Source organism: Cucurbita pepo, chromosome LG01 (genome assembly GCF_002806865.2).
Source record: "Cucurbita pepo subsp. pepo cultivar mu-cu-16 chromosome LG01, ASM280686v2, whole genome shotgun sequence".
NCBI lineage: Eukaryota > Viridiplantae > Streptophyta > Magnoliopsida > Cucurbitales > Cucurbitaceae > Cucurbita > Cucurbita pepo.
The window spans coordinates 7260158-7273186 of NC_036638.1; the positions used below are offsets into that span (position 1 = coordinate 7260158).

The 13029-nt window shown below is 36.5% G+C and overlaps 2 protein-coding genes and 1 long non-coding RNA gene across 3 annotated transcripts; 1 reads left to right on the forward strand and 2 right to left on the reverse strand.

Moving 5' to 3' along the window:
• Positions 1-3168: 3168 nt before the first annotated feature.
• On the forward strand, positions 3169-6705 carry LOC111778564 (U-box domain-containing protein 44-like). Its single transcript, XM_023658472.1, has 3 exons — positions 3169-4292; positions 4366-4666; positions 5210-6705. The coding sequence occupies exons 1-3, from the start codon at positions 3546-3548 to the stop codon at positions 6637-6639; spliced, it is 2478 nt and encodes an 825-aa protein (XP_023514240.1). The 5' UTR covers positions 3169-3545; the 3' UTR covers positions 6640-6705.
• Positions 6706-7688: 983 nt separating this feature from the next.
• Positions 7689-8598, reverse strand: LOC111778570. Its single transcript, XR_002812577.1, has 3 exons — positions 8399-8598; positions 8239-8302; positions 7689-8041 (listed from the first exon to the last, which is right to left on the reverse strand). It is a non-coding gene; the product is annotated as an uncharacterized LOC111778570 (long non-coding RNA).
• Positions 8599-9544: 946 nt separating this feature from the next.
• On the reverse strand, positions 9545-12686 carry LOC111778587 (zinc finger HIT domain-containing protein 2). The gene is made up of 5 exons (XM_023658503.1): positions 12437-12686; positions 12263-12335; positions 11954-12107; positions 11226-11267; positions 9545-10999 (listed from the first exon to the last, which is right to left on the reverse strand). Exons 1-5 carry the CDS (start codon positions 12508-12510, stop codon positions 10116-10118), a joined length of 1227 nt encoding a protein of 408 aa, XP_023514271.1. The 5' UTR covers positions 12511-12686; the 3' UTR covers positions 9545-10115.
• Between the last annotated feature and the right edge of the window lie 343 nt (positions 12687-13029).

A 13029-nucleotide genomic window follows, 5' to 3' on the forward strand; every position in this document is an offset into this window, starting at 1 on the left:
CCCGGAAATCCCAGTTGGCGAGTTATGTCTTAAACTTAGCTATGTTTGTGGAATCCTTGTTTGTAGAACAATAATCAATGAGCATAACAAAACATATTCATCAGTAAAACTTCAAAATATCAAACAAGTGTGGCTCGAAAGAGTTGGCTAGTGCCATGTATTCCACGATGTGATTAAGGTCGAGGAATTGGCTCGAATAAGAGAGATCGGAGGAAGTTATAGGATTTCATTGTCCCATAATAATGAAAAAAGAGGTTAGTGAAGGATGGTTAGTTAAGTATATAGTTGGTAGCTGGAGATTAGATTGAATGCTAATGAATTCAAAGCATACAAAGCTGGTTTTGTATGCCGAATCTCATGTATGCATATACTCATAAAGGTCAGGAAATACCGAAACAAATGCCTTCTTTTTTCGACAGTATGAAAGCAACGAACGTCCCGAAAATGAAAGCAACGAACGTCCCGAAAGGGTAAGTAAATGGTCGTTAAAAGTATAGGTGGTAGCTACTAATACATATCCTAAGCAGAAAAAGGTGGTGAGATTACCTACTCACTCCCAAACGCCCTTAGCCACCTGAGAGGTCAAAAAACCATGAATTTTAGTTAGCAATCACGCAGCTTTAGGCACTATAAAATGGGATGAGTATGGGCAACACTGAGTAACTCATCCTAAAAGCCTTCTTCACCAAAATTCTCTCCTCTTGCAATGAAGACTGTTTCCATGCTCCTCTGCTTCCTTTTGCTTGCCAACCTCTGCTATGCAGCAGAGCAAGAAATGGGTAAGTTGGAGGCCGCCCAAGGTACCTTCACCAACTTTTTAGGCTCATTTTGGGTCATTTTCAGGCTAAAAAATGCTTGTTGTTTTGATCATGTCTGTCTTCATTTTATGCAGGCACCAAAGGAGAAGAAGGGGAAGAGACCGAAGCAGAGAAATTGAAGCTTATTCCACACCACATACCATTCTACAAGAAGCCGCTTTTGAAGGCAGCTCCAAAGAAGCCAATTCCGCATCACCCAATCCTCAAGAAGCCATTTCCAAAGCCTCGTTATCCGCCAGTGTTCCCCACCCATCCTTGAAACAAACTATGCTCATGAGCCCTTATAATGCCATGGAATAATAAGCTTTACTGCATAGTTAAGTTTTAGAAACCAAGAGTTTATTTTGGAGTCAGCTTCCTTTGCTACTACTACTCTTCACTGTTCTTGTTCTTGTTGTGTTCAATCAAATAATAAACTATCGCTTTTTGTTTCATCATGTATGCCTTTTCATCTGTTCCCTAACCCTATAAGTTAACATGAAATAGGCTAAATTTCCGACCAACCCAACTCCCAATCACTCCAAAAATTTGGTTGGACTACGAGCTTATTTGGATTGAGTTTGATTCAAATAAATGAAGATTCTGTAGATTGGGTTGATTCCTGTCCGCTCTCCTAAAACTAGATTGGGCTGAACAGAACCAACTCGAATTTATTGTTAATTTTAAAAGATCTATTGAGTTGTATACATTGACATTGAGTTGTACTTCTGACCCGAACAACTCGAACCAACCCAACACAAAAATGTTATGGTTGGGTTCATTATTTGATAAGGATTTACAAATATCCCGAAAAAAGAAAAGAAAATGATGCAAGAGATGGGACACACAAAGCTTATTGGAAAAGAGAAGGAATGCATGACAGCAAGTTTCTGGTAGAACATGAGAATTTCTTCCTTCTGCAGCTATCATCTGCTGAGTCAAAAGGGTATCATCTTCATCATATGCTACACAACATTCATATCCAAACATTATACCTTTAATGGAACAGTTTGAGCCATTTTCGACCACTAATAAGCCCGGTAACGAAACAGGATTATGCTCGGTGTTAAAAACACAAAACTAAAAACGATATCGTTATGAAGTACTTCTTGGTTCAAGAAGTTCGTAGTAGAATGTTATATAACAAGTATTTGTTCTTTCTTTTCATATATCAACGAAACATTTGTTTCTTGTTGTTCGTGTTAAAACTTTTCGTACATGTTTCATTACGTAAATCGAAACCCCACGATGCAAATCGTGTCGTAAGTCGTTAAAAAAACACATTCTTTTTAGTAGAACAAATATGAAGTATGAGAATTTAAATAACTGATCTTAAAAAAAAAATAATAAGTCAGCTAAACTCACGTACCTTTGTTGTTCGACCGAAATTATATTAACTTCATAAATATTTAACAAAGATTATTCCTAAAAATATTTATTCCCATTTTTTTCTCGGGTCTTTTTTTTAATAAAAAATTATAATTCCTTTGATCCAATTTTTTTTTTCTAATAGTTTATAACTTGCTTGTGTATATACACGGCACAAACAAACATCCATTTGGATTGTCTTAGAGAATGTTGAATTTATTAAAGAACGACAAAGACAAATAAGACTTAATTTATAGTCAATAACGTGTGAACTCGAACTTCTTATCATTATTATTTTTATCAAATTATAAATTTTTTAGTGCAAATCAAAGCATAAAATTTATAAACTGGTTGCAAATATTAATATATTGAAGTCTATTTATATGGTATATTATATGAATCAAGGGGACATATAAATCAATTTAATTTAAATGAAAGAGAAATTTAAGCTTTTTTTTTTTCTTTTATAATTTATTTTGCCTTTTCCTTTTAATTAAAAATTCATTTTATATAGATTATAGTGACATCATATTACACAAATCAATATTTTCTTTTTTACTTTATTAAAAATAATATTATATCTTGTAATATATATATATATTCAAGATGGTAGTTGCACTAAGTATATTTTATAAAAAAAAATAATAAAAAGTACTTCAATTTTAATTTGGTCCTTATATTTTCAAGAAACTATACTTTTGCCCCTGAATTTTGAGATTTTACATATTCCCCTTAAAATTTTTTTACAAAGCTCACTTTAGTTCTTAATGTTAATTTTTTATTAGTTAATTTAAAATAATTAAATCAATTTTTATTACTTTTTTCATCAACATTAAAATTAATTAAAAAATTTACATAATTATATTTAATTAATTAACTTGAAATTAAAATGGAGACTTAAAATCAGTGAACTAAATAAAAACTAAATGCAAAATGCAAATAATTTGAGACCAAATAAAAAATGAAGTCAAAACTACTGATAAAAATTAAAATAATAATAATAAAATAATAAAAAAGACTTGGTCAACGATGGGTCGTTTTCATTCCAACGTGCAAGGGACGGACAAAGGGAGTTGGCCAAGCGACACGGCCGTCCGCCACTCCTATCCGATCCCTCCTTCCCAATGCTCCAAAAAGCACCAAAAATGTCCTCAGCCCCACAGAACACTATGCCTTTAACGTTTATTATTACGTTTTCCAGTTCAAAGTTTATGCCTACAGCTACTCATTTAACTGCAACTCTCTGTCTTTTTTCTAATCTTCTTCTTCTTCTTGTTCTTGTTTCTTTATATTCCCTCTTCTACTTTGAATTCATCACTGACCCTTTTGAGCATTTCTGTGTATTTCTGTTCTTTGTTGTTCATGAGACTCAGTTGAGAGATGAAACAGGTGAAGGAGATCGAAAACAGAACCTTCTCTGAGGTTATCTCTGGAATCATAGCATCTACGGATGAGTTAGCTTCCATATCCAAGAGTTCTGAAACAGAAAAGGAGATGTTTAATGAATTAGCTCTTGTTTTGGAAAAAATCCCACCAATTTTCAGTGATTTGAGGGAGTATGACGAGATTATGGACACCCCATCAATCAGAAAAGCTGTTGGATCCCTTGAGAAGGAGATAATGCGCGCCAAGTGTTTGATAAATGTCCCCAACCAAAAGATGAAACATGTTGAGTCTATTGCCCATGATCTTGGCCGGTCCTTGGGCCTTGTCTTGTTTGCTACTGCTGAGGTCTCTACGCAATTCAAAGCGAAGATTGGGGAGTTGCACAAGGAACTGATGAACATGAAGTTTAGTGAGAATTGCAGTCCTACTTCAACTTCAACTTCGAGTCGAACCACGGAGTTCGTATGTGATTTGAGAGTGGAAGAGATTGAAGAACAACAAGTTAGCACTAAAGTTTGTGACATTGCACATCATCTCAAGTATGGAAATGATGATGAATTCAAGCTTGCAGTTGTGGGGTTGAAAGAGTTGATACATAGTAAAAATGTTGATGATGAATGGCTCAACGAAGAGGGAATCGTTTCGATTTTGCTGAATCGTATGGATTCTAGCAAATCCGCGAATCAATCTATAATCATTCAAGTACTTAGGTACCTTGTTTGTAACAGTCCTGCAAGCAAGGTAGAGCACCACAAGACTATTGCATCTGATTTGAATCCATTATTTTCAGTCCACTGAACACAATAATTTGCAGGGATTGATATCAAATGTGGGAGCCTTGTCAACATTGGTCAAGTCTTTGGCTGGGGACGAGGAGGAGAGGAGGGAAGCTGTGGGGCTGTTGCTGGAACTCAGTGATCTTGTTAATGTAAGGCGCCGGCTTGGCAGAGTTCAGGGTTGTATTGTTATGTTGGTTGCCATTCTGAATGGGGACGATCAGATTGCTTCGTGTAATGCAAGGAAATTGTTGAATGTATTGTCAGTGAACACCCAGAATGTGCTCCACATGGCAGAAGCTGGCTATTTTAAGCCAATGGTACAGCATTTGAAAGAAGGTGAAGTGAAGCAAAAACTCCAACTAGTATGCATTTTTCTTATTTTTTCAGAACATACTTTGAGAACTAGACTAGACACCTGGGAGCAATTATAGTAGCTCGGTTAAGAAGAACTAATGCCTTATCTTAATATCATGTCTATCATTTAGTGGGGTTCAATACAATAATCATATCGTTGCAAAGTTAAAAGCGTTTTGCTTGACAGGGCAACCAACGTCCCACATAGACTAGATAAGGGGAAGATCGTAAATGTACAAGTGAGAGATACTATCACTATTTGTACAGGCCTTCTAGGTGATTTTAGAATCAAAACCATGAGAGTTATGTCCAAAGGTGGATGATATCATATAAATTTTGAGGTATGTGGTTGATTCTAGTGTCCATCGAACATCCCTCTCACAAGGAATCTAGATTGCTCGAGGATCCAAATTCGCTTCTAGATATAAACAACTGGATTTCTAGCTCATAAAAAGAATGATATTTATGCTTTTAAGGTTAAGAAATTCATGAGCTATCTATGCTGAATGCTTTCCATGTCTTTAGGTTCTGACATGAATAAGATCCTTATGGCAACGGGATTATCAAGGATGGAACACACCGAACAAAGCAAAGCCTCACTAGGAGAAGAAGGAGCAATTGAACCCCTTGTCCAAATGTTCCGTACTGAAAAGCTTGAAGCTAAACTATCAGCATTAAGCGCATTGCAACGCCTCTCAGCCTTGAACGAAAATGTCCAGCGATTGATTGATTCTGGGATGGTCATTTCATTGCTTCAACTCCTTTTCTCTGTAACCTCTGTGCTTATGACTCTTCGAGAACCTGCAGCTGCAATTCTTGCAAGGATGTCTGAATCAGAGTCATTTCTGATGAACCATGAAATGGCTTTGCAAATGCTCTCACTTCTGAACTTATCAAGTCCAGTCATTCAGAATCATCTCTTACAAGCACTCAATAACATTGTTGCTAATTCCAGTGCGCTTGAAGTTAGGATAAACATGGTGGAGAGTGGTGCAATCCAGCTTCTCTTTCCCTTTTTGATGGAAAATAATACTAAGATCAAGAGCAGTGCCTTGAAATTGCTCTATACTTTATCCAAAGATGCACCAGAAGAGCTAGAAGAGAGCCAAATCAGTGTAATTCTGAGTATAATTTCCTCTACAAGTTGCAAAGCTGAAAGGGTCTATGCAGTTGGTATACTGAGTAATGTTTCTGTAACTCAAAAGAAAGCAACAGATATGCTGAGAAAAGCAAACCTCCTACCCATCTTGATATCCATCATGAACTCCAGCTTAGATAATTCAGATGTTTATGTATCTTTGTTGTCGGAAAGCATAGCGGGTTTATTAGTACGGTTTACAAATCCATTTGATAGGAAATTACAGCTTCATTCAGCAGAACAAGGGGTAATTCCTTTACTGGTGAAGTTGCTGTCAAGCAAGTCAGCCATTGCTCAGTGCAAAGCAGCAACTTCACTAGCTCAGTTGTCGCAGAACTCGCTCTCTCTTAGCAAGTCCCGGACTACAAGATGGTTGTGTGTTCCTTACTCAAAAGATTCAGTTTGTGAAGTTCATGGAAGGCAATGCTTCATAAAAACCACATTTTGTTTGGTCAAGGCTGATGCAATCCCTCCCATGATCCAAATTTTGGAAGGAAAAGAAAGGGAAGTAGATGAAGCCGTCCTCAGTGCTCTTACCACGCTTTTGGAAGATGAAATTTGTGACAATGGAAGCAAGTACATAGTTAAGATGGCTGGAGTTCAAGCCATCTTAAAAGTTTTAGGCTCAGGCGACATCGAGGCTCAACAGAAAGCGTTGTGGATACTGGAGAGAATATTCAGAATAGAGGAGCATGGAGTCCAATATGGAGAAACTGCTTGGTCAGTGCTTGTTGATTTATCCAGGAAAGGGGATTCAAGCTTGGAATCAGCCATCGCAAAGGTATTACAACAGCTGGAGCTATTTCAACTTCAATAATTTAGGTACCTGTGAGCAAATTTTAACAGCATAGATATATATATGTATATATATATATATACCATGATTTTTGTCCTTGAACATTCATGTCCAGTTTGATCAGCATAAACCATTGTAGTTAAGGATGCGTTAGGCTTTACTTATTCAGTTCCTCCAAAGATTTTGCATTGAAATACGAATGTGAATTCATACTTGCAAGTTCTTACAACTTTTGAAGTACAAAAAGAGTTGAAAAAGACATCCCTTTTTGGAACTTCTGTATTCCTAGATTGGCTTATCATAGAAGAGCAGCACAACAACACCTGGAATTCATTAGATTATCTTGAAACCATTGTTAAAAAGACGTCTCTCTCGAAAGGACCTCAGGCAATTAGGACAAGAGCTGGAGTTTCAATTTAAGGTAATTTCATTGTGTGAGATCTACACTGGTTGGAGAGGAGAACGAAACATTCCTTATATGGGTGTGAAAACTTCTCCCTAGTAGACGCGTTTTAAAATCGTGAGACTGACGGTGATACATAACGGGCCAAAGCGGATAATATCTTCTAGCAGTGGGCTTAGACTATTACAAATGGTATCAGAGCCCGACTTCGGGCGATGTGCCAGCGAGAACACTGAGCCCCCAAGGAGGGTAGATTTTGAGATCCCACATCGGTTGGAGAGAGGAACGAAGTATTCCTTATAAGGGTGTTGAAACCTCTCCCTAGCAGGCTCGTTTTAAAATCGTGAGGTTGGCAGCGATATATAACGAGCCAAAACGGATAATATTTACTAGCGATGGACTTGAGCTGTTACATAAACAATGATCTTTACACAACCACTTAAATGTCTAAACATGAAAGTTTGTTAAGAACGTCATCAAATTCGTCCTTTTATTCCATCAGTCTTGTTCTAGATTTCCTAAACCACAAGATTTGGGCTGCCTTGGTGACACTAAACTGGTTCTCAATGATCCAGTAATTGCTCGGTTACCATCGTAGTCGAGAAAACAAATCGTTTTAGATTGGTTCTTTACATACTTTGGATAATCAATACCATTCTTGGCTTGGTGAGGCGTAACCCATTTGTGGATGAGAAAATCTCTCTATTACACATGTTTTCACTTCTCATTACATTGACTTCAAACTTATAAGGTTGGAAGTCACAAGAAAATATGAACAGCTGCCTGAGTTCTGGAAGAACTAATACAATATGAAGAGAAAAAAGTGTTCAGCTAATATTTGGTTTGAGATAGATCACATCACATGAGTCATCCAGTCATGTCTTAAACAGTAAAATTGCTAGATAGTTGTCTGTTGGCTATGCATATAGCGTAAATCCTGCTGCTGCTGATGTTAATCACACAGTCACACTAACATCAAAGCAAGCATCACAAATCCAGCAACAGCACAAAGCAAAGATGCTGCAGAGAATTTTGAAAATCACTACTAGTTTATGAAACGCACAGTAAACAGATAAAACCATGTGCATCTGCACAATGAAAAGACAGTCTTCCTGAATTCTTACACTAAATCAGAAAGAGTGCTTACGAAAGTGAACCAAAACTTGTAACCAATGAAACTGCAGAAAGAAAGATCAGTGGTTGAGAACTACACTTACCATCCTTCAAGGAAGTTTCTGTTCCCTTTCTTTTGTGTATGTGGGCATCGAAAACTCTTTTTTTCTGATAAGTGAGTTGAAACAAGATTTACATAAGAATCTTTCCCCATCTACACACACACACACACACACAAACAACAAGAAAAGAGTTGAAAAAAACCTGATGGCTGAGGCTGGTTTGGAACATCTGCTGCTACATGGCAGCACTCTTTGTTCTTTGCGTCTTCACAAGCCATCAGAAGAAAGACAAATCAGTGGCCGTGAGGTTTCACTACTTCAATGAACAACCCATATATTGCTTGCCTATATATGCTTAGAAAGTGCTTACTTTACCTAACAAAGAATCTTGCTATTCATGATGAAGAGTATGTTCACACCTAAGTTCATACATTCTCCACTCTTCAAGAAAGTAGAACAAAGATTAGAGGTGTCCAAGTGAAAGTGTGAGGCCCCACAGAGGTTTCTAAGTGAAAGTGTGAGGCCCCACAGAGGTTTCTAAGTGAAAGTGTGAGGCCCCACATCGGTTGGGGAGGAGAACGAAACATTCTTTATAAGGGTGTGGAAACCTTTCCCTAGCAAACGCGTTTTAAAAATCTTGAGGGGAAGCTCAAAAAAGATAACTGAAATGGGTGTGAAACATGACTGAGAGGGTTTTTTTTTTTTTTTTTTTTTTTTTCTCATTGTAGTGAGAATCTGTGCATTCTTAACATTGTGTCAAGAATAAGTTCCTGTTTATAGGATACTGAATATATTCCCCTTATCTTATCTTTTCGTTTCTTTTAAAAAAGTGTGTAGTATTATGTAGATCCTTCTATGGTCTGTAGCCCATATATATTACATTAACTAAAGCCCTCTGTAACTTACAGTGGTGCAATCCATTTCTCAAGTGCATGAAATCACTTTGTAATGAAGAAACAGAGCAAAAAAAGGAAAGAACAGAAGAACCTCTCTTATTGGATGCCTATTTAAAACTTGTGCTGAATTCATGGTTGTTTGAAACAGTCAGAGATTGTCCCTTGAAAGAAAAACTTGATGGCATTGTCAGTAAGACAACTACAAGATCCAAATAAAGTTAGCCAACTACCTTGTTTCTATCATTAGCTTAAAAATTCATGCCTTCTGTCTTTTAGCCATTTATTGTAGGTTTCTATCTTATTTGCTTATTATCCTATCAGGTTTTGGCTGATAATTTTGTAGCAAAGAGCTGGATGAGAAGAAACTCTCATGTTCAATGTTCAATTCTGTAGTAGAGATGGAATTAAGAAATAATCACCAACTATATAACTTCCAAAGAACCATATTTCATAGAAGGATGAAAGGAATATCTTTATCATATCTTGTGAATGTACATTACCTTCATTGTCCATATTTTGTGGTTTCATAAGCTATTATAAAGCTAATAGGCCTGCAAACAGACCTTTCACTGAATTCAAATTTGTCAAAGGAAGAAGGGAAATGGTCATAATCAAGCACCAAAGGAGAGAAGTAATGGGCTGTTTGTAGACGAGCAAGTGATAGAAATTCTTGAAGATTGCATCCACCGCCTGTTTGCCAATCAGTTAGGCATAGCAGGAAGAGAGGCACTGAGTAATTGAAGGAGGCTTCTGAGGAAGTATAGGTCTTGTGGTAGACTGTCTGTAAGTTGTAAGAGACAGGGCCCCTGAAAGAGCTTGTTTGATGTATTTTTTAGCACCTGAGAAATTACAACAGCCACTCATATCGTACTTGTGGCATTCCCTCTCTATATTTGTTCCAAGGATTGAGCATATAGGCTATCCAAAACCCTTCAAATATATAGGATCTCCAAGCCATAATGGATCCTTAATGTATACCAGGGCAAAGATAATACACAACAAATACACATTGTTTGCACATTCTCATTTTATCTCCTCTATCAAAACTTTGTCGCTTCTTTTGGCCTTGCTATCCATTTTTGTAGACATTTTATGATTCTCAAACTCCATTATTGAACTCTTCTCCATTTTCACAATGTTCTCCAAAGTTGACCAAGCTTCACTTGGCTGCTCGTGAACCCAGCACATGATGAAAAAGATCTTCCTGTCAGCGTGTTTAAGCTTAGTACCAATGTCTGACCATCTAGATTTTTTTCTCCTCTTTTCTGATTTCAAATCTCTTTCCCCAGCTTGAATAAGCCTCTGCAAGTCGCAAAGCAAGCACACTAAAGCAGGACCGCCCAGAGAAAGCAGGATTGCAACATCGTCGATAATACTCAATCCAAGCTGCAAGCCCCCCACGTGTCGGTAAGCGGGGGAGCAGGTTTGTTCCAAGCAAGATGATAGGGCTTCTAGAACTGTTTCTGGTTGACCACTTTGGCCCAAGACAGAGGAGACACTCAAAACAACCAGAGCTGATCCTATAGCATCTGACTGCCAGTCTCCATTATACAAGCGAAGTGTGAAACAGTAACTATAGATGATATCAACCAGATGAACAGCCAAGAGAGGTGATGGCTTTGCAGAACTAAGCTTGCTAAGCAGAGGTAATGGGGTATCGGGTGCTCGTGGAATTTCACTTGATTGGTTCGCTTCTACTCCACTTGTTAGTGAAATTGTTGATTGCTGCTCAGCATGGAGTTGAACAAGTGTTGTTCCTTCTTTGCTCAGAGATATGGTTCTAGCAGAAGGTTTCGTCCACCAAGCTTCCCAAGGTTCAATCATTTTGCTTAACTCTCCTGATGCCATAGCTCTTAAGAAACGTTTCTTCTCCTCCGCAGACAGATCATCAAAACTGAGTTGGCCACCTGCAGAAATTAGGAAGAAAAATCTATGTTCATCTATGTGAATCAGACGATTTAACACCTGGAGATGGTCGAAACTCAAAAAAATGAACTTGTAGAAACCCAATGGATGAGTACACATCATGAAAACAGAAGAGTTGAAACATCTGTTCAAAAGCATTGGAAGAAATTCAGGTAGAATCAAGACTTATCACAATAAATGATTTCTGAGTGATTCCAAGGAACATACCAGCAAGAACTTTTTCAATAGTTTCCTCGGATAAAGTTGAATCTGCAAGGCACAAAAAGTCTTTAGTCATATTATAGCAGATAATAAGCTGTTGGAAGATTTAAGGACAAAACTTTGTTAAAATAGCTTCACAAAAAGAAATTTTCATTTCAATTTTATCATTAAAAAACTTATAAAAGTAACGATAACATGGCTCAACTATAGAAGCAAAGCATCACTCAACCAAGTACTAGAATCAAATGTTTTAAAAGGCTAAAGATGATCTTGAGAAAGTATGAGACGTAAGCCTCAAATATAATCAATGACATCTTTACAAATTCTAAGGACTAAGCATTACTAAACATAATAGTCATATAGAAGTATATTAAAAAAAAAATCACCTCATCAATCGCCACTTAAATAGAAATCGATATTATCAATAACTGAATCGACTTATACCATAAATTTTTATCTTCAATGCTTTCAAGGTTATAGAAGTAGAAGTAGCAACAGTTCACATTGTGACAACTCGAACATTATTATTTATTTGAAGGATGAGGGAAATTAATATGATTCTTCTAATCATTCACAGAGGCACAAGTCTCTGAAGGTTCAAAAGAGGCGTAAAACTTGTGCCTCAAGGCATAAGCCTCAATAGCCCTTTTAACATTGCTAAAAATCCGCTAACAGACAACTAATCCTGGCCACGAAAAAGTAATAGTGGTGAATCAAGGATTGCGACCACATACCATCCTCATCCAAGTCTTCCATTTCCTCTTCCGAATGAAATCTTTTCAAAATGTCAAGCGTTTTACGTTTAGTACGATCATCCGTCCGCAATTGCCGCAGCTCCTCAACAACATTTTCTCGCATAAAGGACTCGGTACAACGATTACTATGAGACTGCAAGCCCAAAAACAATTCAAGTAAATAAACCACTCAATAGAGCTTCCTAATAACCTAAAAGAATCCTAAAAATTAAACTCAATGAAACTATAATATTCCGATGACCAAAATATGCATGGTTTTTTTTTTTTTTTTTTTTTTTTCCCACTAACCTTGTAGCATTGCAGAGAACAGTACCGAGAATTACAACGAGGACACGTATACTGTGAAAATTGCTTGTGGCACCTGCATTAGCATTCGAAATAGAAAAGGATGAGATTAGGAAATTGAGAAAAACAAATTTGAAGCAGAAATCATGAAGATGAATCCATGAGAGAATGGCATACACATGACAGACGGTCCGCAAAGGAAGATTGACGGAAGAAGACGAATCAACAGAGGTTCGTATCTCCTCCTCCATATCCAGCAGAAGAAGAAGAAGAAGAAAAAAAAAAAAAGCTTCAACGGATTCGGCGAGTACTCAGAAGGTGCGCTACGGAAACGAGGAGAAGATGAAGGAATGGCGATTACCCTAAGACTGGAATGTTCATAGCATAAACCTTGGGGTTCTCTCTCTCTCTACTTTCTAGAATCATTTTCTGGTGAATTTTAAAATTGGAAAAATACAATTATTTGAATATTTATATAATACTAATAAGTTTTGAGTATATATGATTTCTAATTTTTTTTTTTTAATATATATATATATATATATATATATATATATATATATATATTATAGAATTCGCTTAAATTCGATTTTTTTTAAAAAAAATTAAGATTTATTATATAAAAAATTAAATTTTATATCTAATAAATTCATAAATTTTAAAAATTTTAATTTTGAGGCAGAATTTTTTATTTTTAAAGTTGAAAGGTCAAAATATACATAAATATCAAATTTTAAAATTTTAAAAACTAAATTTATAATTTAAATCAC